General features: G+C 37.8%; 1 protein-coding gene across 1 annotated transcript in view; it reads left to right on the forward strand.

Moving 5' to 3' along the window:
- The window catches only part of LOC120511024 (prolyl endopeptidase), an 88475-nt gene that overhangs the window by 12095 nt on the left and 54656 nt on the right, over positions 1-21724 (forward strand). The window contains exons 5-7 of the mRNA XM_039727597.1: positions 127-336; positions 1572-1693; positions 10190-10295. Coding sequence (XP_039583531.1) covers positions 127-336; positions 1572-1693; positions 10190-10295 — 438 coding nt within the window. The remainder of the gene's footprint in view (positions 1-126; positions 337-1571; positions 1694-10189; positions 10296-21724) is intronic.

The following is a 21724-nucleotide window of genomic DNA, read 5'->3' on the forward strand; positions in this document are numbered from 1 at the left end:
GATAGCAGATGTAGTGTCTTGCACTGTTTATAGAAAATAAACCTTCTCTTAGTGTTTGGTGAACAGTTTCTTTAACTAGTATCCTAATTTAATCTCTCTTCATTTTGTTTGTTTCCGATTTCCTAGGTTATGCATTCAGTGAAGACGGTGAATACTTTGCATATGGCCTGAGTTCTAGTGGCTCTGATTGGATTACTATCAAGTTTATGAAAGTAGAAGGTCCTGAGGATCTCCCAGATACACTGGAGAGAGTTAAATTCAGTTGCATGGCATGGACCCATGATGGAAGAGGCATGTTCTATAACTGCTACCCGAAACAAGATGGGAAAAGTGATGGTAGGTATGACCATTCTAATTGCATGCTGTGTGGAAGCAAAATCACATTTGCAGTGAGTTGGTGCAGCAGTTAGCTCTACAAATCTGTATTGAAATAAGTGGCTGTATTGGTTGTGCAGTTAGAGGTCAAATTATTTCTTGTATTGCCAAAGCCTATGTTCAGTTAGTGTGAGTCACTTGTTGTCTGCCTGCCCCTCCTTTTCTCAAAGTTTGTTGCTCCCTTTCTTTTTCTCTGCCATGATTTACTTAGGTTCCATATTGTTGGTGGTGTTGGCTAGAATTTGATGTCTGGTGGAAGCTTACTTAGATCTTTCCCCTTATGCATTTGTGTGGGCATAGATAAATTGCTTTGGGAGATTGACCTGATGAATAGCAATGTGAGGCATAAGGGTTTTTTTGTTCAACCAGATTAATTCATGTGTGGTTTACAGCAAAGCAAAACAAAATGTTTATGCTAGCAAAATTCAAGGAGCACCGCACAAAGTGGAATAAACTGCAGAGGAGCATCATTGGGGAAGGAATTTAACAGATTTATTATAAGGCAGAGCTACTGAAAAGTTTCTTCTGGAGATGTGCTTTTCATTAAACTGGAGAGAGCCTTAATTTTGCCTCTGTGTTTGCTTTTGAAGCCTATAATTTTGACAGACTTGCAAGACAGACACCAACCTTGTTTTGTTGAGGTTTTTTTTACCTCCTGTTTGTAGTTGAAAAGCTGAAGTGTTGGAAAATGTTGCAAGAATTAAATTAAAAAAAAAATTAAATCAAGTGGCACCTCATGCAGTGCTATAAAATACATCACTTTTATATTTTCAGCAAATGGAAGTATGAAGGTTTATAGGAATGTAATTAGCAGTAAATCTCCCCTTAGCTGCACTGGGTGAAATGGAAATGAAAACATCATTAGAGGGTGGCTGGGATTCTTGGTTTTCTTCGCTTTGCTTGCTTTTATTTCTAGAAAGCAAAGCTTGAAATCATGAATCTCCACATTTGAAGAAGGTAATATCAACAATAAAAGGAAAAGGTTACTTTTTAAATAGGTTTCCAGCATGAAGTTTAATCTTGTTTAGTAGGATGGTGTTTGTTTAGAGGGGAATGGTTGTAGCTTGGAACCATTCCTAGTCCTTTCTTCTGAATTTCTCTTTTATATACAAAGTGATACACAAGTTTCTAAGGGTTTCATATGATTGTTGCATTTCTTTGAGAACTTACTGGTTTAAATATCTGCATTTCACTAGGCACTGAGACCTCCACTAATCTGCATCAAAAGCTGTATTATCACGTATTAGGAACTAACCAGTCAGAAGATATCCTATGTGCTGAATTTCCTGATGATCCAAAATGGATGGGGGGAGCTGAGGTATGGTAAACATCCTGCACCTTACCATTATCATGTTCTGGTTTTCAGATTCTAACAACTGATAGTGGATATTAATTTGAAAACATTTTGTTAAAAGAGCACTTTTTATTAGTGTTGAGGAGTTGACAGTTGAACTAAGAATCATTGATTAAGATTTCCTGAAAATAAGACTGCCTAATTTGCTTTAAATCACTCCTCCAGCGTGCAATGACACTATCATACACCCTTTTTCTTCACTGAGGTCATTCTGCCTGATACAAATTCCAAGACAGAGAAGATCATTTGATGGATAATATATCACTGTTCTTGTTTCTTCTTGGTCCTTGTTTAGCCCCAGCTTGTACTTCCTGCACAAAAGGCTTATTCTAGTATCCACTGTCTGGATATTCCCTGCTGTGTATTTATTTGGTTATATTTAATTTTGCAATGTCTTCCCTGAAAAAATAAATATATCTGTTCTGCTTAACTGATGAATGGAGATATACAGGTCAAAATCTGCTAATTATCTGTGTATGATTGGAGAACTCTAAATTTCCCTACAAGTTTTATCAGCACACATATGGTATAGACTATGTTATTGGAAATGGAATTGATTTCCTAAGCTTATTTTGACTACTACTACTACTACTATATAGTGCAAAATCCCAGTAAACCTGTAATTAATGTGGTTTATTCCCCATATTAGATTAGCAATGTGCAGTTGAGTGCACTTATTTGGAGTGCTGCTGAAATGTAGTGATGGTCTATTTGTCAAGGAACTGACGTTTTCCCTTCTGGATGAGTCCTTGTAATACTCTGTACTCTCCTGCCTATCATATTTGATCAGTACTTTTTGTTTCTATATTGGTCTCTTTTTTGTCTGACACATTTGAGGAATATGAAGTGGTTTTATCCTGGTTTGGGGTACTCAGTTCCTGCAAATACTTTTCTCTGCAAGAACCTCTTTTGAAAAATGTGATCATCAATTTGTGTCACGTTTCAACTCGTTAACCCATGAAAATGTTAGGGCTGACAGAAAACAAAGGTACTTTTAGTGGTCAGGAGAAAAATATTTTGCAATTAAAAAAAAAAAACAAAACCAAACACAAACCAAAACAGTGCAGTTGCAAAATGTGGTTTCGTCCTTGTGCAGTGGGTCAAAAAATCTTCTTTTCATGCCATTCTAACAAGTTTTCTGGTCAGTTTTTCTAAGTGTTTAAGAAAGTGGAAGACCACAAAGTAGCGGGAGAAAAATTAAAATATCATTAGTCAAAATCAAATTATGTGGCTGTTTGGTGCTGTCCTGAATATACTTCCTTGGTGCTAAGATGCTGCTGTAGGTTTTAAAATACAACTTTGCACAGCGCAGCATGTTATAAATGCATACTTTCATGTGTTTCTGTCAGATAAATAAAAAAAAAGATTTTATTTTACCAGCTTTGCTAGTCCTGCTAGCTAGAGACATTATGTTTTACATAAGCCTCAGTGCAAACAGTTGATTTGTAGTGTGGGTGTTCTAGTCTTGAGTACCAAACCTTTCTCTATGGTGGGGGGAGAGTTGAACTTTCATACCTAGGTTTGAACAGAATTTGCAGGTCTTGAAAGCAAGGTCAAGGAAGAGAAATGCCTCACTTGCAAGTGAAAAGCACCTGACAAGGAGATTCTTCAGAGACTGCAAAATTAATAATGCCATGATATTTCACCAAAAATAATGTCAGGTGTGCTGTAGGGAGTCAGAGTGGTGTGTATTCTCAATGGAGATAGGAATCTAGGTCATTCATAAGGACATAAGATAGTTGTAGAAAATTTTGTCAGCTTAATATATTTACAAGACAATATGCAAGCAAATGGCTTCAGGGTGCTTTTCCTTATTATACATTCAACACCAACCCAAGTATGCTTGACTTAAACAAAATCTGTGGTGCTGAAAATGGTGTTGGCAGAGAAATACAGATGCGTTTCCAGCTCCTCACTTGAATGGATTGTTTCTGAGGAAAAAAATCTGTGTTTTTTTAGTCAGATATGTAAATTTTGAAAAAGAGGCTGTCAAATATTTTCATTAGTCTAGAAAAAGCATAAGCATTTCTGGTACAGATTCTAGAATGATGGGAGGGTTGTGAAGAGCAGGGATAGAATTTAATTGAATAACAGCCCAGCAGAGGGCAGTCTGGTATGAAGATTTTTAAAACCTTGGCAATGTCATAGGTACTCTGGGAAAACAGGAGCATCCCATGCTTTTCTGTTTAAGTGGCATTTTCTTGCTTCTTCTCCAGACTGACTGAACATATCTCTCTTTCACAGACAGACTGTTATTCTCAAAGTTAAACAATAAGTTATATAACAGTCTTTCGCAGTTGGTAGTGCTGGAAGTCTCTGTGGTAGCAGCAGGAAAGTAAACAGGACAGAAAGGAGTGTGTGAGAGGAACCCTCCTATCCCAATTCTGCCAGCAGTAAAATAAGTACAAATTTTCATGTTTTCTAACAAACACTGTCTACTGTCTCTGAATTGACAATCATTGTTTTAATTCTTCATTTCATATTTGGAGCTGTAAGTTAACATCAGTGGTTCTAAACCAGAGAGGTGATCTTGCATATGAAATTCAGAGCACAGAGGAGCAGGCTGTGCCAGATGTGTGCTGCCTGTAGTGGTTTCACTGCAGCAACATAGAAGCATCCACTGGGGAAGAGTTAGCAGCATGGAGGGCTGAAAACATTGCCAGTTCACTCAAGTGAGACACACTGCTGGGTAAAGCAGGGCTGTGGGAATTTTTTACACTGTCTTAGTCAAGGATGAATCTTGAATAGAAGACTAGTATGAGTATCTTCCTACAGCCCTGGCAGTAGGTCCAGAGGCTTCTCCTTGTATGAAAGAGGCCAGTAATCATGGCTGCATGTGGGGCTATGGGAGCTGATAATTTCTTACATAGCCAGGTTCCAGATGCTTTGATGCTTTCATTGCTCAAAATCAAGATGAAAGCTGCAGTAAAAATTGTGTGTGATGTTTGTCACCCCAAAAGGCTACTGATTTTGTTCTGTGCTAGGCTTAGGAAAGAGAATGCAAGTAAATATGTGTGTGCATATTGCTGTGATGAGCTAGGGTCAAAATTCCTGTTTTCTGACTTTGGTATGGCTCCTTCAACCCCAAAGCTGGCGGAGGCTTGAAAGGATATGGTCAGTATAGAAGTGCTCTTTATACCAGCACATTGTATCTAAAATCTAAGAATAAAAACCCAGCTGGAATAAGAGATTTGAATTAATGCCCAGAGCAAGTTTTCTAACCTGGGGAGTGGGAGAGTGGGTGTATAGAGCACATCACAATATTGTTTGCATATAACCGTGTCCATGTCTTGAATAACGTGTCAGGCCTGTGCCTCAGAATGTAGGAAGGAGATTCTGTTGGACCTCATCTGAAATTTTGCATTCCTGTGATCACCCATCATTAGGGCTTCTGATGTCTGTTTGATTCTGAAACTGGTACTCTGCAAAGAGAAAACAAAGCAGTGCCTTTACAGCCTGAGAGTAGCAGCTTCAGGTGCCTTGGGTTGTGCACAGTCCCAAGAGGTTGCTTTGTGAGAGGGAGTTTGTGCCCCAATCCTCAATGTCTTAAAAGACTGCAAGAACATAGAATGTGATAGGAGCTATTTGCAAGCTTCAGTGACATTCTGGCACCACTGCAAAGATAATATCAGAACATGGCTGTATGTTCCTTTCATTAAAAAAACAACAAACCAGTACAACACCCCACAACCCCCATAAAAAATCCACAAAACCCCACAACCCTTTACAAAAGAGTTTCCTATTCTAGGAAAGAAAATAGCTTTGGTTTCGCTAATAAATGTGGGATAATAAAAGTGGAATTTGGAAGGCTAGGAGACTACTGTGGGGGTTCTTTGTCATCATGCAGGCAGATCTTTGCAGCACAGGCGCATGTGCACATCTGTGATGGTAGAATACTTGAGGCTGTTCAGACAGTGTAATTGCTCTTTACTTGCCAAATCTTTCAGCAAATTTTACAGTAATTTTTTTTCTCTCTATAGAACCAACGTGGATTTTTGTGCCTAATATTGTCGTTTGCTCATCTGATAAAAAGCTTAAAAATACTCATAAATAACAAAAGAGATAATTTCTGCAGCAAGTGGAAGGTTTCTTGCATGTAAATTCTTCTTAGTGGAGTCATATCCAGGGTCAGTGGTGTTATGCAAGTCTTTGGGCAGCATATATCTAAAGTTAAGGAAGTAACTGCTGTCATTAATCTGTTTGATTGTGGTGACTGGGTACATTCCTAAATAAGTATTTTAAAAAAATCTATTCAGTCACTCTGGGTGGTTTTAAGCTGTTACATCCATAGCATGTAGTGAAAATTATAACAGTGTTAAAAGTCCAGCTTCATGATGCAATGAGTTTTTAGTTCCATGTGTTGCACGGTTGCATCTTTATTGCTACACATCTTTCTTTTTCTGGATGATCTGATCTTTCATGGCTGGATGCATTACAGTTAGTAATTTGACCTTTTAGCTCTGTTGGAAAGCTTTGATTCTGTCTGTGATTTTTTTGAACTTTGCTCTTTTTTTTTTTTTTTTTTTTTTTGGTATGTGATTCATTTGCTGTGCTTCATTGGAAATGCATTAGATAGCAATGACAGTTGCTCAGTTTCATATGCAAAGGGCACCAGTGTGTGAGAGCAGTAGTTTGTGAAATAACTATAGATGCAGATCAGGTTGTCGATTACCTTATTGTTAATGCCTGCAGTTAGGAAGAGAGTTTATCTTTTTCTCAACACAGGCATAGGATCTGATAACTGAATTTTATTTATTTTTTTTTAATACCTTGTTACGCAGAGATTAGGTTTTTTTTCCACCTTGGTAATAATAAAGGGCAAAGGTAGTAAAACTTTGAATTTATTATCTGTAAAGGAATGATGTGTATATATAGTTGTCTTAATAGAATACAATGTACTCTAAGGCCCCCTATTTGTGAACTGAATATAGAGAGCTCTTCCTTATCCTGAATCTGGCAATTGTGACTGTCTGGGTAGTGTTCACAGAACTTGCATTAATATTCACTGTTGGTATGCACATGACTTGAAAGTAGAGCACTCTAATATTTCTCATATTGACATTTTAGTTGAGTAATACATAAAGCCAGGAAGCCTAAAAACCCAACAGCTTTCTCATTTTCATTCTTTTTTGTTGTTGTTTGTTCAATTATGTATGAGACTTTGGTCTGAAATCTGCTGCTAGACAAAATATTTCACTTTTTTTTTTTTTTTTGCTGTGGATGCTCATAACCTTTTACAGTTCCTTATATGGCTTGTATAATTAATTAGTTGTATTTTGTAACAAAGACGAGATTTGAGTGGTTAGAAGATTGTTTTTACTAATTAGACTTCATATAATTTTTCTTAATTTGGTGTTCATTGATATATTGAAGTTACAGGTTCTTCTCTTAATGTTTGTCTTCTTAGCAGTGGTTACTGTTCATCAAAATGGAGAGAACAGGTAGCATTGAAATTGCTAGGCAGAAAAACAGCCCAGAGAAAACACTCCACTATAAACCAGAACTCTACTATAAAGGAGGATTTAAAGGTTTTTGTGCTTGAAAGACTAGGTAAAATAGTACTTAGGAGTACAGCTATCTTAGTGATACTGTTGTGTATATTTGTATGGTGTAATGATGGTCACAACAAATATTTAAGAAATAGTAGATCTGACAAACTCAAAATTGCCAACCAACAAAAGATACATACTAACAAGTACTTTGAAATAATCCTTACTTTACTGTGCTGAGTTAGGGATTAGTGCTGTGTTATGCCAGTAAAATCATTGTTATGCTGAAGGTTTTCAAAAGCTCCAGTTGAAAGGCTACAGGATTTCTTCTGTCCTGTTTTGACAGATACTAAATGTTGTTTTAAGAGGTGCAATTGCTTTATAGCCTTGCTTACCTTTTACCAGTGGGTGTAGTTTGAAATGATAGTAATCATTTTAATGAGAGAAATGTGCACTGACTGGCATCCCAGATCTCTCTCAGAAATTCTTGAGGTATGTTTCATTTTCATCTTAAATGTGGGAAATCGGGTCTGACATTATAGCTGTCCCTCTTATGCTGAACCATGAATGCATTCTGAGATTTGAGTGAGGTACTAGGATGAAATTTCAGTTCATAAATTTGTGAGCCAAGAGCAGGGATTGCAGCTCAGTTCACGAAGATGATGTAGCAGTGTAAGAATAATTAAAATGATAGTTGGTAAATCCTATATCCTTTTGCCATCCCGAAACCCAGACTCTTGTCTGTACAGTGTAGGGTCAGTGGCATTTGGGCTGTGATTACACATTCATCAGTGCTGCAATCTGAGCTGCCTTAAGTAATCTCTACCCCTGTTATTCATGTTTCAAGCTGTTTGGTGCTGTGTGTTAGTTTGGCCATTTATGCAACTGAATAGTGAACTGATTGAGATACTAATCTGGCAGAGGGGCTTTTATTCTTCTTTTTTTTTAATTGTGGATTGTTTAAGTATTTTTCCTTTTTCTTTCTCCTTCCCTTCGTGGATTCTTTGTTTTGTTTGCTTGGGTGTCTTGTTCTTCTGGATTCTTTCTTCCGTTTCCGGTTCTTAGAGATTTAAGTTTTTTTGTTGTTGTTGGATATGCCATTTTTTCAGTTGGATCAGTTCCCTGAACTGGTGTACTTCACAAATGATGGATGCTTGTACTGGTATGACATAGGGAATGAACTTACATGGACACAAGCAACCATAGCAGTAGGAAGAGCTAGAGGTGGAGACTGCATAAGGTGATGCTTCTGCCAAGATTGCTTATCAGACTGTAACTTTGCAATGTAGATGTCTAAATCTGCAGTATAATACTGAACATTTTTGCATGCTGCAGTCAACAGTCTTGTCCTGTTTCTGTCAAAATCCTTTGGGTTGTAGAACTCACTGGTGTAAGAATAGCTTTAGTGATAGAGACACACTTAATTGGTATCCCACCAGCAAGATGCTTTGGGAGTTCTTACTTCAAATTAGACATAAACTGTTGTCAACTCTTAACTAGTCCAGCTGGGAATATGGAAGGAAAAATTAGATGTACTCAGATTTGCTGTCATCAGAGATCCTGAATTGCCCTTCGAACAACATCAGAAATTTGCACATCTCTGTTCTTTCTTGGGTAAAGTTATCAGTCTTCTCTTTACTGTTTTCTCACAGAATCAAAGAATAAATTTATGTGGGTTCTGACTGTGACTAAAAAAAGTTTTGTGTGTCATATTCTTGAGTATAACTGAAATCTGTATTTTTATATATAACTTAAAATTATTTGCTATGTTTTTTCGGTTGGTGAGGAAGTGAAGGGAACTTGGTGCTTTCACAAGTATGGACAGATCTTTAAGCAGCATATTGCAATAATTTCCTTAATTAAAATTTACACCTGCAATTATTGCTTGCCGAAGACCACTGAAGATGTATCTTTCAAGAAAGATCACCTAATCTTGGTTTCCATTTCTGGATATACTTGTTTCTAGGTGCAGGGTGCCCTGTTAAAGATGTTTTCGCTGTTTGATGTAAAGGAGTGGGTTTTTGGCTACAGTAAGAATCTTAGGTGTTCTTTTCTATTTGTCTTGTGGGCTTTTGGCTGTATGGACTTTTTTTGTGGTATGATTAGATCATAACAAAATGCCTATAAAAATACAATTTGGAAAAACTCATTTGGGGATTGTTTTTGTTTCAAGGAGTGTTTGGTTGTTGGGATTTTTTTATTAACTTTCATACACTGAGATTTGTTTCTGTTCTACTAGGTCCCTTTCTTGTGTCCTTAAAATTGTGGATCTGTTGGAATAGCAGTATAACTAGAACTTAATTCTTCTGAAATTTATTTTGCGCAACTCATTCCACAGATATTTTGCATAACAAATGTTACAACTATAAACTGAAATATGTCTAAGAAGTAATTACAATATAGGAATTGTTTTGAAGCTGTGTATAGTGCCAAGTGGAAAGTTTCCAGAACCCAGATTCATATTTTGTGACTTTAAATTTCCATTAGATATGGAAATATATAGGTTATAAAAGATAGGTTATATAAGAATGTGGACAGAAAACAGCCTTCTCTATCAGCTCTGTTAATAAAACATCAAAATTTGGTAATTTTAGATTATGCTCAAAAGAACTCAGTCAGGTAGGAGACTTTAAAAGACTTCTTGTTACTTTCTGCCTTTTCCTGTTGGACTTGCACTTTCCAAAGATTTGTCAAGAAATGTAGTGTGTTTGCAAAGCCTGAGTAGCAAGAAGGATTAATTGATGACTTTCTGTACTAGCAGACACCATTTCAGAAATTATGTTGTGTGTGTACATGCATGTGCAAAAGCGAACCAAGAAGCTTTATCAGATAATTTATAATGTGGTTATAGCTTGTAATGTTCCTTTAAAAACAACACTAGATTTTTCTGCGTGTTTGAACTCACTTTTCAAGTTGGAGTTCTCTTTTCCAGAGGATGAATTGTCTTAGATTTTTCTGTAACTTCTTACAGGTGTCGGATGATGGTCGATATGTCTTGCTGTCTATCAGAGAAGGCTGTGATCCAGTGAACAGACTGTGGTACTGTGATCTACAGAAGGAGTCTCAGGGTATATCAGGTAGGTGTTGCTTTGTAAGCTTGCTTCCTTTTAAGACAATATAAAATTTGAAATACCTTATGTTTGAATAAAAATACAGATATGTATGTTAAAATACATATATTCAAATACATGTATTGCTTAACCACTTTAATGCAGAAATTAGATAAAATAAGCACTGCTAGCATTCCATTTTCTGTTATGTATCAGTAGATGAAAAACTCCATTCTTAATTCTGTAGTTTGTTTAAAAGGTCACAAGGAAAAGTTGGTATAGTATAAGCAGCTGTACCGGTGTATGTTCAGTTTCATTCATTTCACTGATACTTTTCCATGTTAAAACTTTTTTTTGTATTTTAAAAATTTCATGTATCTCCCTTCAAGCGCTGATAGCACTTTTTTACAAAAAATTACTTGCTTAGAGATAACATTTTCTTTCTATGGATAGTGCTAGGAAATAAAAATCCTCCAGTGTTGTTTGGTAGCACCATTGTTGTTACAGTAGAAGTATCAACTCATATTTCAAATTCACTTTCCTGAAGTGCTCCTTTCTTACCTTCTAGTTGGAATAGCCTTTGGCTTTTGTGTATTAGGCTTTGTAGCCACAATTGTATGAGCTGAAAGTATGGCACTTTACACCATATGGCTGTTGTTAATTGTTGGATAGTTAGCTGGTTTACTGATTTGTAGTTTCGTATTTCCAGAGTACTGGATTATTGAAAGGTATTCCTCTATATTTGTTTTGCATATAACATAACTTATGTTTTTTGATTCTTGCAGCTTCTCTCTCCAGGAACTTCAGAAACAGAATAAATACTGCAGTAGCTCTTTGTTGAATACTGGATCTCTAGAAACTTGTTCTCTTGTTTATTAACAGCATATTTCAGGCTAAGGAGGGGACACTACTGCTGACTTGTCTACAACCAAACTTCAGCCAAGGCTGGCAACAACTTCCACATGCACAGCCAATTCTTTGTTATTTGTACATACCAGGTCAGGCAGGGCACCTTTCTTTCTTTGGCTTAATGATCACCTTGGCAACTTATCATCAAGGCGCTGTAGAATTGTGGATTGCTTGAGCCTTAGGTTACATTGTCCTTCACACAGAAGGCATCACAGTGGCTACAGTTTCCAGTGTAAGGAGTATGACCTGTGAACATGAGTCTTCTTCCAGCTGTCTGAAGAAGGTATCATCTACTTCTTCCTAATTAGGAAGTCCATAGCATGGACTACTACTATGTGCTCTATAGCACAAAGTAGTATATACCACTACAGTAGTACCCAGGCTGGTCTGCCTGTTAATCTTAACCTATGAGCTACTTACCATCTCCTGAGCTGTCCCAAGGCAGAGCTCCACGAATTCCAGCTGTTCTTTCACATAGAAGACAACTCACCTCCTCACCTTGCCAACCTATCTTTACTAAAGAACCTTTACCTATCCATGGTAGCACAGCATTCCTGTGAGCTATCCCACCATGTCTTCATTAACCCATTGAGGTCAGAGTCCAGAAACTGCACAGAGACTTCTGACTCCTCCTTGTTTGTTTCCATGTTGTGTGCATCAGTGTAGAGGCAGTTCAGGCAGGCACCCAAGTGTGCTGGTTTCTCAGTACAGGTTTGAGAACTTTCTCCATGAGGCTGTTCTGCAGGCACTTCCTTCTTCACGTGCCTGTGCTTGGAGAGACTCCACTTCAGCTGTCTCGTGGATTTTTGTGTCTCTTTCATTTTTACCACCTTGGCTTGCCTACTCCATCCACATCTTCCTTACTTGTCAAGGAATCACTTTCTCCTGTTTTTTATGGTTTGAAATTCTGCTTACTGGGTTGTCTAACTTGCAAGGATCCTTTTACCTTGTTTAATCCAATGGACAACAGTGTAGCAATAGTACAGAATGGGGTAACCTAAAATTGCTGCCAAATCATTGGTTTTTCTCTTGGATGTGTATGGATGAATGTCTGCTGTTCCTTATTTGCAGCCTGGTTTTTGTGGAAATAAGAGATACTTAATCCCACTTTGCTTTTGGAAGTGTTGGTTCCCACATGCAATCAGTGGTAATGGAAAAACAGGAGTCCTGGTGGTCCAACCCTCACAAGAATGTGTGGAAGGTCAGTTGGCCAGGCAGACGTGAGACTGTAAGCTTGTGGCATAAATTTAATCTTGTTGTACCTTGAAGACTCACTCAAAGGGACACCCTTATGGATTCCTGAGCTGTGGAGAATGCTTCGGAAGAAATTTTTATCATCTTAGACTTGAGCCACTTTCAGTCCAAGTTCTCTCCCCTGTGGATTCTCAGAGATATGAAAATCAATGAAGATTTGTCTTCCAGCTTTGATATTCATAACATTCTCTCCTGTGTGAATTCTTGGATGACACTATGTTTATGATGAATCTTAATATAATTCAGTTAGAATGTCTAATGACTTTATACAAATCCATACACCACTAGGTTCTGCTGTTTCCAGTGTTCAGAGGCTTGTGTCTCTTCATTGCATACAAGACTCTGTCTATGTGTTGTACTCACTTAAGAGGACTTCTAAGATGCACCCGTCCTGTATATCTGTTATTTGGATCATTATGGTGTTCAGCAGGGCTTTGTCATTAGTGGGAAGTTGTGGTAAACTGAGATGAGGAAGTTTCAGAATCCATCTGTGGATTAGAAGGAATAGTTACAAGCATAGCTACATTTCTAGAGAGCTTCTTAAACAACCTGTTTTTTCTTCTGATTTTCCTCAGAAGTGCTATCTGTAAGTCATAGATCAATTCATAGTGTGTTAGACAAATGTGCTCTCAGAGTTGAAATAAAGTCTAACAGGGAAGACTGTTAAATAAATGGGGAAATGCATTGTAATATTGTAGGCAAGTAATATTGGCTGATAGGGAGGTGTATAATTTAAAGGACCCATAGGGTGGACAAGTGGAGTAATTCTGTTTGGTTTTAAATTTGTAAACCCATCTCCTTGAATGGGCTATTGGCTGAGTTGGGTCTGTAATAACAAGGCTAAGTTAGTCCAAGCCACAGGTTCATCCAACAGCTGTTACATCACTGACTGCTTTGAGATCCAAAGCAGATGAGCTGAATAATGAATTTTCTTACCTTGTGCTGTAATGAAGGATTCTGCTTGCTGCCAAATTCTGTGTTGGAGGTAAAGTAAGAATAACCTCCAGACTGTAGGTGTGATAAGATGATGGACTGAATGTACCTATTTAGGCCATTAGCTGAGGCTCCTGCTCTCCTCTGCTCCCTCAGGATGGTTCAGTCCATGTGAAATACAAGTATCTCTCTGGACAGATTTGGACCCCTGTGCTGATTGCAAAAATTGGCTTGTAGCTCACATGCTTTTAAGATTAAAGGGAGAAAAAGAAAAGAGATATACCTCAAAACTGAAAAAAACTTGAAAAAATTAAAGAGGGAAATCTGAAAAAAGTACAAAGTTGAGAGAGAGAAAATGAACTGATTAAGACACAGATGTTTGTGAAGAAGCTGTCAGAATAAAATAACTAGTTTCAGGACTGTCTGAGTGAGTATTAGTTATTTCAGAAATTGTACTGACTGGCAAAGGGGGAATGAGGGAAACTGAAAAATGAAAGAAAATGGATGATATTATAGGTAGTCTAGGATCTAGCAGATAACATCTGATATAGATGCTGTTTTAAGGACAGAGTGATTTTACAGTGAAGCTTCAATTCAGTAACCATAAAGAAGAAGTGAAATAATATTGGAGATGCTCTGCTTATTTCAGTCAAAATGCTTTTGCATCCTGGAGATGCTTGCTGAAGACAGAGGGGTAAATAAGTCTGATTTTGCAACTGAGAGCTGAAAATGACCATTGAATTCTTAGTTACTTTTGTTCCTCACACCTTGTTAAAGTGATGTTGACTAAACTGCTTCCTGGATTGTTGAAATTAATTGACCAAGAAAAACTTCCATTAAGAGACAGGACTATGGTTTTGTAATGAAGAGAATAAAAGTAACAGAGCTAGTAATCATGGGAAAGGACCTAATATATGGAATGTACCTCAGAACTGAAGGGACACAACTGGTATTACAGGCAATTTTGTAGTAATTTTGTACTTAGGTTGTTCTGGTCCCCCTCTTCTTTTTTATCCTTCCTTCTGTAATAGTCCTCTTATATCCATGTTCCTTATATCATTTCTAGTGTTTGGACCTGTCCTTGAAAATGCCACAGAGGCTGGTTATAGAAGTGTCCTTTATACTGTTTCATTTCTTTGAGATACATCAGAATTTAAGTCCTGTTTGAGCAGCAGGTCAAGATAAATGCACATGTGTGTATTTATAGACTAAAGCCACACTATGGTCATAGAAGCTGTGTCATTCTTCAGCAGCATCCTGCTGCAGGAATCACAATAATAAACTATTCCTGTGTAGATATTTTATAGGCTAGTCACCTCTTACTAGGTCTTCTTGTACTGGGTAGCAATATTGTGGTTGCTAGGTCGAGGCTCTTGGATTCAGTGAAAGCCATTTGTGTTTCCATGAAGTGATTCATAGTTTGGAACCTTTTGATAGTATAATGTACAGCTTATTTAGAAATAGTGATTGTTTTTATAATTTTCTCATTTCACTGAGACTGAAGAAAAAGATTTCAAAAACTTCATGCAATCTGGCAGTATTGCACTGGATATATAGAGGTTGGTATATGGCAGATTTCATATGATCAAATAATAATGTAAGTCTTCTCTTTCATGTATATACTTTATTGATATAATTTTTCATTATTTTAATTTTTGGGGACTTGTTTGATTTAGCTGAACTAGTCTACTTCTGCACACAGCTGGACATATGAAATTACATGCTCCTTAAATATTTCAAGTCTGGTGTCAACAACTTTCTCATACTTTTGAATTTATTTGTTTTGTAAGATCATAGTTTCGAATGAGTAAATGTGCTCTACTTAAGGCTTGTTAGAATTAAGGTTGGCTAGCTGATTTGTGGGCTTTATTTCTAACTTACTGTAGATTAGAAATGTGGCACAATTTAAAAAAATATTTCTGCCTGTATGTTAGGCATACCTTCTAGCTCAGAGAAAAGTTCATTTTGTCTGTCTGAGAAACAAAGAGAGGCCTTTTCCCTCAAAGAGCACAGTAGGTGGTTGAATTATTTTGCTTAAATTTGCAGGGTAGAGTGGGGAAGCAGAGTGAAAAGGGGGGTATCCATCTTGAGAAAAGAAAGAAGAAACAGGAGTGCAAAATTAAACAGTATGTTTCACGTGTGGAAATAAAAAATGGTTAATAAATGTCTGCCTGATAGAACTTGGAAGATGGCTGTGAATTCAGGGATGAGTCAGCTACTGTGGGAATCATCATGCAACACAGTATAGCCCATAACAAGCTTACAGGAGCTCAGATATTTCCTTCCCCAGTAGGTGAAAGGAACGTGTAATCTTCCATTTTTACTCTTACTTATATATGGCATGTTTTTATAGCAAGAAAATATTTCCTTTTTAAATTTCAAATTAAACTCAACAGTTTGTGGCTGTTTTGAAAATACTAATCCAACCAGATAAGCTCATTCAGTTGCAAAAAACAAAGCTGTAAAACCCTTTTTTGCCTTCTTAAGTTGTGAGCTTCTTCTATATTTATGCTCAATTACATGCCTGTCCCATTTTTGCTGTCTGTCTAGACAATACAAATAAAAAAGTAAATTTGCGCCTTTTCAATCCGAGACACTGAAAGCAAAGATCCAGATTGTTCCACAAGAATGATCAAGAAATGGAACAGAATGATTTTGCTAACAATATAAAGTAATTTGCTTTGAGGGAGAAGAAACCTCTGGTTTAACTTTCTCACAAGATACCTCTTTATGAAATACGGTTTGTCCAATACTTGCCACTTAATAATTGCTTCAGTAATCTTGAGTTAATGCATTTCATTACCTTCCTGCACAGCATGAGTTGTTGCTTCTTTTTGCATATACTGCCTTTAAATAGTAAGTGAGGTCATAATGATGTCATCAAAGAGTCTGTGGAAGGGAGAACATTATATTAGTTCTTTTGTACTGAATGAAGTTGTGTCCTGTGCATTCACTGATTGTTCATGTATTTCTCAGGCTGTGAGGCAAGGGATGTTAACTTGTCCTGTGTTGAGTGGGAAATCATCTTAGTCTCTGAATGGAGATCACATCTAACAAATGAGAGTAGACTATTTCTAAATGTTCAGGAAACTTAAAAGGATTTAACTTGTCTATTTCTGCATCTGAAAATTTAGGTGTGTCGATAATCTTCCCCCTTTATGATGTCATGATATTTTTGTCAACAGCTGTAGATTAATCACATTGGCTGTGCAGTCTCCTGTGATATTCCTTGTTAGATTGTTTTCCTCAGAAGATAATCTACGCATCAGTGTTTCTGTTTCTTCCCATGAATGGTACCGGGAGCATTTGAGCATCTTTTCTGGTTCCCAGATTAGCTAAAATGTTCTTCATGCTTTCCTTCCCCTGCTTCACAGGGTTTCTACTGTATGCAGACTCAGTCATTTTTCTCTTCAAATGTTCAGGTTGTTTGCTAGGTTTTTAAGCAGGCCATTGTGAGCTACTTGTGCCAAAAATGCTCCTTTTTAGAATAGAAAATCACCGTGCTAAGTGTAACCTATGACAAATAAGTAATAGCTTCTTTTTAATGGGGATTTTAAATTAGTCTGAAAAGATAAGAGATTTGGGGAGTTATTGTTTCCCTTCCCCCCCTACTACCATAGGTGTTTTTTGAGTCCCACCAGATTAACCCAGTTTGTAACATAGTTTTTGTTACAAAACTCTTTGTGTTAGAAATGACCAGGTTTACCAATTGGAATTCTATGTTTACAACTAACTTAACCAAACTTTTAAAAATATTTTTATATCATATCAGTATTTTACAAATACTCAATTTCTCAAGAGCTGAGGTCATAATTCCCAGTATTGTGGCAAGACACAATACTGAGACACTCTGAGAGGACCCCCTGGGAGAAGACAGCTGGCTGCTCTTTAAGCTTTTGGGGTAACTCCCTTGCTGTACTGTTTCAAGTAACTGTGGATATGGGACCTCTTCCCTTTGTGCTTTGTTCTTCCTTTTTAGTTCCTCGTGGGGTGAGGTTCAGAAAGATCAGGGACAAAATTATGGGATTCTTGTCCAGATTTAACCACTCTGCCAGCCAACTGATAAGGTTTAATTTTGCCTTATGAATCAGTAGCAGGAGTGCAGTGCTGGTTGGGTCAGGAAGGACAGCGCTGTGGTTCATGACCAGAAGGTTGTTCCCTCATTCAGTACTCCAGGTTTCCCTACTTATCTTGCTAAGCTGCTCATAGGCTTTTCAACTCTTGGCTCCTGTAACAAACATTTAAAAGTGATCTAATGCTGAGTAGTTCTTAAAAAACCCACATATTTACCCAGTAGTTGAGCACTGTAAGGCACAATTTTTGGTAGCTATTTTATCAAACTTGGCTTCCACAAGACAGACTGCACTCAGGTTTGCTTGTTTGTTGAACCAGTCAAACAAGAAAACTTCTTTCATTAATGACTCTGCTTAACTGTTCTTGCTATACCTGAAAATGCCTCATAGTAGCCAAACAGCTGGATACACAGTAATCAAGCAATTATTCATTAGCAAACCTTGTTGTACACCTTACCAAAAAAAAAAAAGAAAGGCAAACCAAAAAACCCAACCAACCAAAAAAAAACCCCCAAACACCAAACAAACCACAAAAACAGTGGGATTTTTAATGTAGCATGTCTCTTCATGCTTCTGTGCTTGGTAATAATTTTGTTTTTCCCATTTCTTGAGAAATGAGATTGTTTCTTTTTTATTAGATTGTCAGTCTTGACTGTTTACTCTTTTGAATATGTGATTTGGTGCTTTGAAGAAAGAATTTAGCACCAATCTGTTGGTGTGCAACAAGAAATAAATGAAAGCTGTTTAATCACCCTTGGCTATGAACATAGACCAGTGTGACATGGTCTATTGCTCTTGTTGAAGTTGTCCTCAGTATTGACCTTTTTTTAAATTTTGTGTTGTGGTAGCTGGGAAGCCTAATGAAAAAATCAGGATCCTCTTGTGAACACTGTAGAACTGTTTCATGAGTTACTGACTCGGAGCTCTCGGCAGAGCCCCACTTTGCTCTTCCTGGGGGACCTGAGGCATGAGAGCGAGGTAAAAAAAGAAGGGATATAAACCAGCATGGGGAGCAGAAGAGATGGCTCTTCTTATAACTTTTGGGTGTGTAGAAATATAGCCTTAATGAAAAGCTGCAGTGATTCCTGGAATGCAGAAAACTGAGAGGGCTGGCTAATTGGAAAGCACACCTGAGCTGTTGGATTGGAAAGGAAGCTAAACACAGATTTGTTTTAAATAGAATGTACAGGGGCTTTCTGGAGAGAGAACAGTGATAGGGGCTGTTATGCTTGGGTACTGGGCTGCTTGGAGGTTGGTTGTTTACGTCTGGTGAACAGTGTGAGGTGGTGGGAGGACACATGTAGAGGGGAATAGGAGCTAGTGAAAAGTACTTGAGAACCACTGGCTTGAAAAGATGTGATAAAAATGTAGGAAACACAGAAGTTCACAGCTTAGTCATTTTCAGCTGGAATTGCTTAGTCATTGTCATCTGGAATTGCTTTGGATTAGACTGGCTGGGAAAGGTTAAAAGAATTTAAGAGCAACACTATCAATCAGAATTTTTAAAATTTTGTTTTTGTTTAGAATGTTGTTCTTTTTTTCCCCACGCCAAAAAAAGCATGTATGTGACTCAAGGGCAGGTGGAAAAAGGTAATGTTTGTCCCCATCAGTGCTGAAAATGGGATTGTTTGGCCTTTTATGTTTTAGTTTAGTCTTGCAATTTATCAGGCTCTCTTAATAAATAAGTAAGCATTGAACAGTGCTATATACAGTAGCATCAAAGGGATGAGTCAGTATGTGCTGTGTAGCCTGAAATAGTGGGTCAGAACCTTTGTAATGAAAATGAACAAGAGACAGTGAGGCGACAGCAGACATCAGCTATAAAGTGGAATATGGTGAGAGGGAGAATGCTCTTCCATGTTTTGAAAAACTTTTCTGTGATTGAAGTAACTTTAAAAAAAGTTTCAAAAATTAATATCAAAACAAGGCTGTTGTATCCTAACAAATAGGGAGGAAAAAAATTAGTTGTCTTGAAAAATATGTGAAAGGATCAACAATAGAGTGTTTAAGAAAAATGTTTAATATCCCTTAAATATCAATTTCAAAGTTTTGCTTTCATTGTATTTTTTTATTTATTACACATAAGTATAAATACATACTTCATATGTATTTATTTTGGAGGCAAATTATTAGCAATTAAAATAAATAAAAATAATGACAAAAAAAGCACTACGGGGTGTCATCTATTTGAATTTCTGTAAGACCTTTGACATGATCCCCTGTAATATCGATCTCTCTAAACTGGAGAGCTTGGAATTTTATGGGCAGATTTTTGGGTAGATGAGGTATTGGTGGATGATCACATCCTGAGGGTAGCGGTCAACTACCCTCAGTGTCCCAGTGGACAAGGGTGATGTGTGTCTGTGGTCTAATGAAACCATAGGTACTCGGGATCCCATTCTGGGAGCAGTGCTGTATAGGCAGTGGGATTGAGCCTGCAGACATCACCAACCTGAGTGGTGCTTCATACCTGAAGGACAGGATACCATATGGATGGACCTGGACAAGCTCAAGGAATGGGCCCATGCGAACCTCATGAAGTTCCATAGGGTCAAGTGCAAGGTGCTGCACCCGTGTTGGGGTAACCCCCTTTATCAATGCAAGCTGCAGGATGAATGGATTGAGAGCAGCCCTGCTGGGTCTGAGAAGACATGGTATTGGTGGATGAGAGGCTGGACACGGCCCAACAATGTGCACTCACAGCCCAGATAGCCAGTTGTACCCTAGGCTGCATCCAAAGCAGCATGGGCAGCAGGAAGAGGGAGGGGATTCTGTGCCTCTGCTGCGCTCTCATGAGACCCTATCTGAAACACTGCATGCAGCTCTGGGCATCCCAGCATAGAGAGGACATTGACCTGCTGGAGTGGGCCCAGAGGAGGACCATGATGAAGATCAGAAGACTGGAGCACCTCTCCTATGAGGAAAGGCTGAAAGAGCTGTGGTTGTTCAGCCTGGAGAAGAGAAGGCTTCAGGGAGACCTTGCTGCTTCCTCTCAAATTCAAGGGAGTCTGTAAGAAGGGTGGGGACAAACTTTTTAGCAGGGCTTGTTCCCATATAAAAAACAGTAATGGTTTTTAACTTAAAAAGGGGTAGGTTTAGGTTAGACAGAAGGAAGAAGATTTTTACAAGAAATGTGTTAAAACATTGGAACAGGTTGCCACATCACAAAGAGGTGATGAATGCCCCATTGCTGAAAATATTTAAATTCAGGTGCGATGGGGCTTTGAGCAACTGGATCGAGTTGAAGATGTCTCTGCTCATTGCAAGGGGATTGGCATAGATGACCTTTAAAGGTCCTTTCAAATGCAAACTATTCTATGAAATTGAATAGCTTGCTGTTAATTTGAGCAAGGACATCTTCATGCTGCTACTTTCTGACTGGACATTACATTTATAAATCACAGAATCATAGAATATTGAAGGGTTGGAATGGACCTTAAAGATCATCCAGTCCCAACCCTACCTGCCATGGGCAGGGGCACCTCCCTTTAGACCAGGTTATTCAAAGCCTTATTCAAGCTGGCTTTGAGCACCACCAGGGTAAATAGTATTCATAATGAAATTATTTTTTAGATGAGGTATTTGTGCTTCCATCTGTCTGTATTAGAGAAAGTGTAGTGTGAGGGAGAGAGATTAGCTTTGATGCCTGCTTTTCAGTTGAAGTGTTCTGCTGTCTGAGGGCATGAGCTATAACTCTCTCAAAATGAATCATATATATTCTCTTCTCCTGTCTTTTGAGTGATTATCCCAGTGGAAGTAAAATTGGAACCTTGAAACTGATTGAGAAATGTCTGTTCATAAAAGTGCTTGATTTCTTTCTTCTGGATTAATCTTTGAATATATCTTGACATGTCTGAACTTTTTAACCCAAAGGAATGAAGATTGCTTCCTTCCATTTATTTATATTTTAGATGGCAAATACATTAACTTTCCATGATCGTTGAGTAGCTGTCATCCATCATCTGTAAGATGAGTTGTACCCTCTCAATACAAATACAAAAGTTTCATTCCTTTTAAGAACATCTTAATGTCTCCTTGACAGTATTTCCTCCCTCAGATGTTTATATGTGAAGTCAGGTCCCAAGACATAGAGCGATCTTGCTTTTAAAGAAAGTCCAAATTGTTTGAAAATACCTCTTACCTTTGGAGATCAGAGTGAGACAATTAAATATTTGTGTCTTTGAAGAAAAAGAGGGAAAAAACCCTGAGTTCTTTTCCCTAGCTGCCTCACTCAGAGCAGGGGCTTGGGAGCAAGCTGAGTATTGCATGATTCAAGAAGAAATTAGA

The sequence above is a fragment of the Passer montanus genome, unplaced genomic scaffold, assembly GCF_014805655.1.
Source record: "Passer montanus isolate IOZ18808 unplaced genomic scaffold, ASM1480565v1 scaffold11, whole genome shotgun sequence".
NCBI lineage: Eukaryota > Metazoa > Chordata > Aves > Passeriformes > Passeridae > Passer > Passer montanus.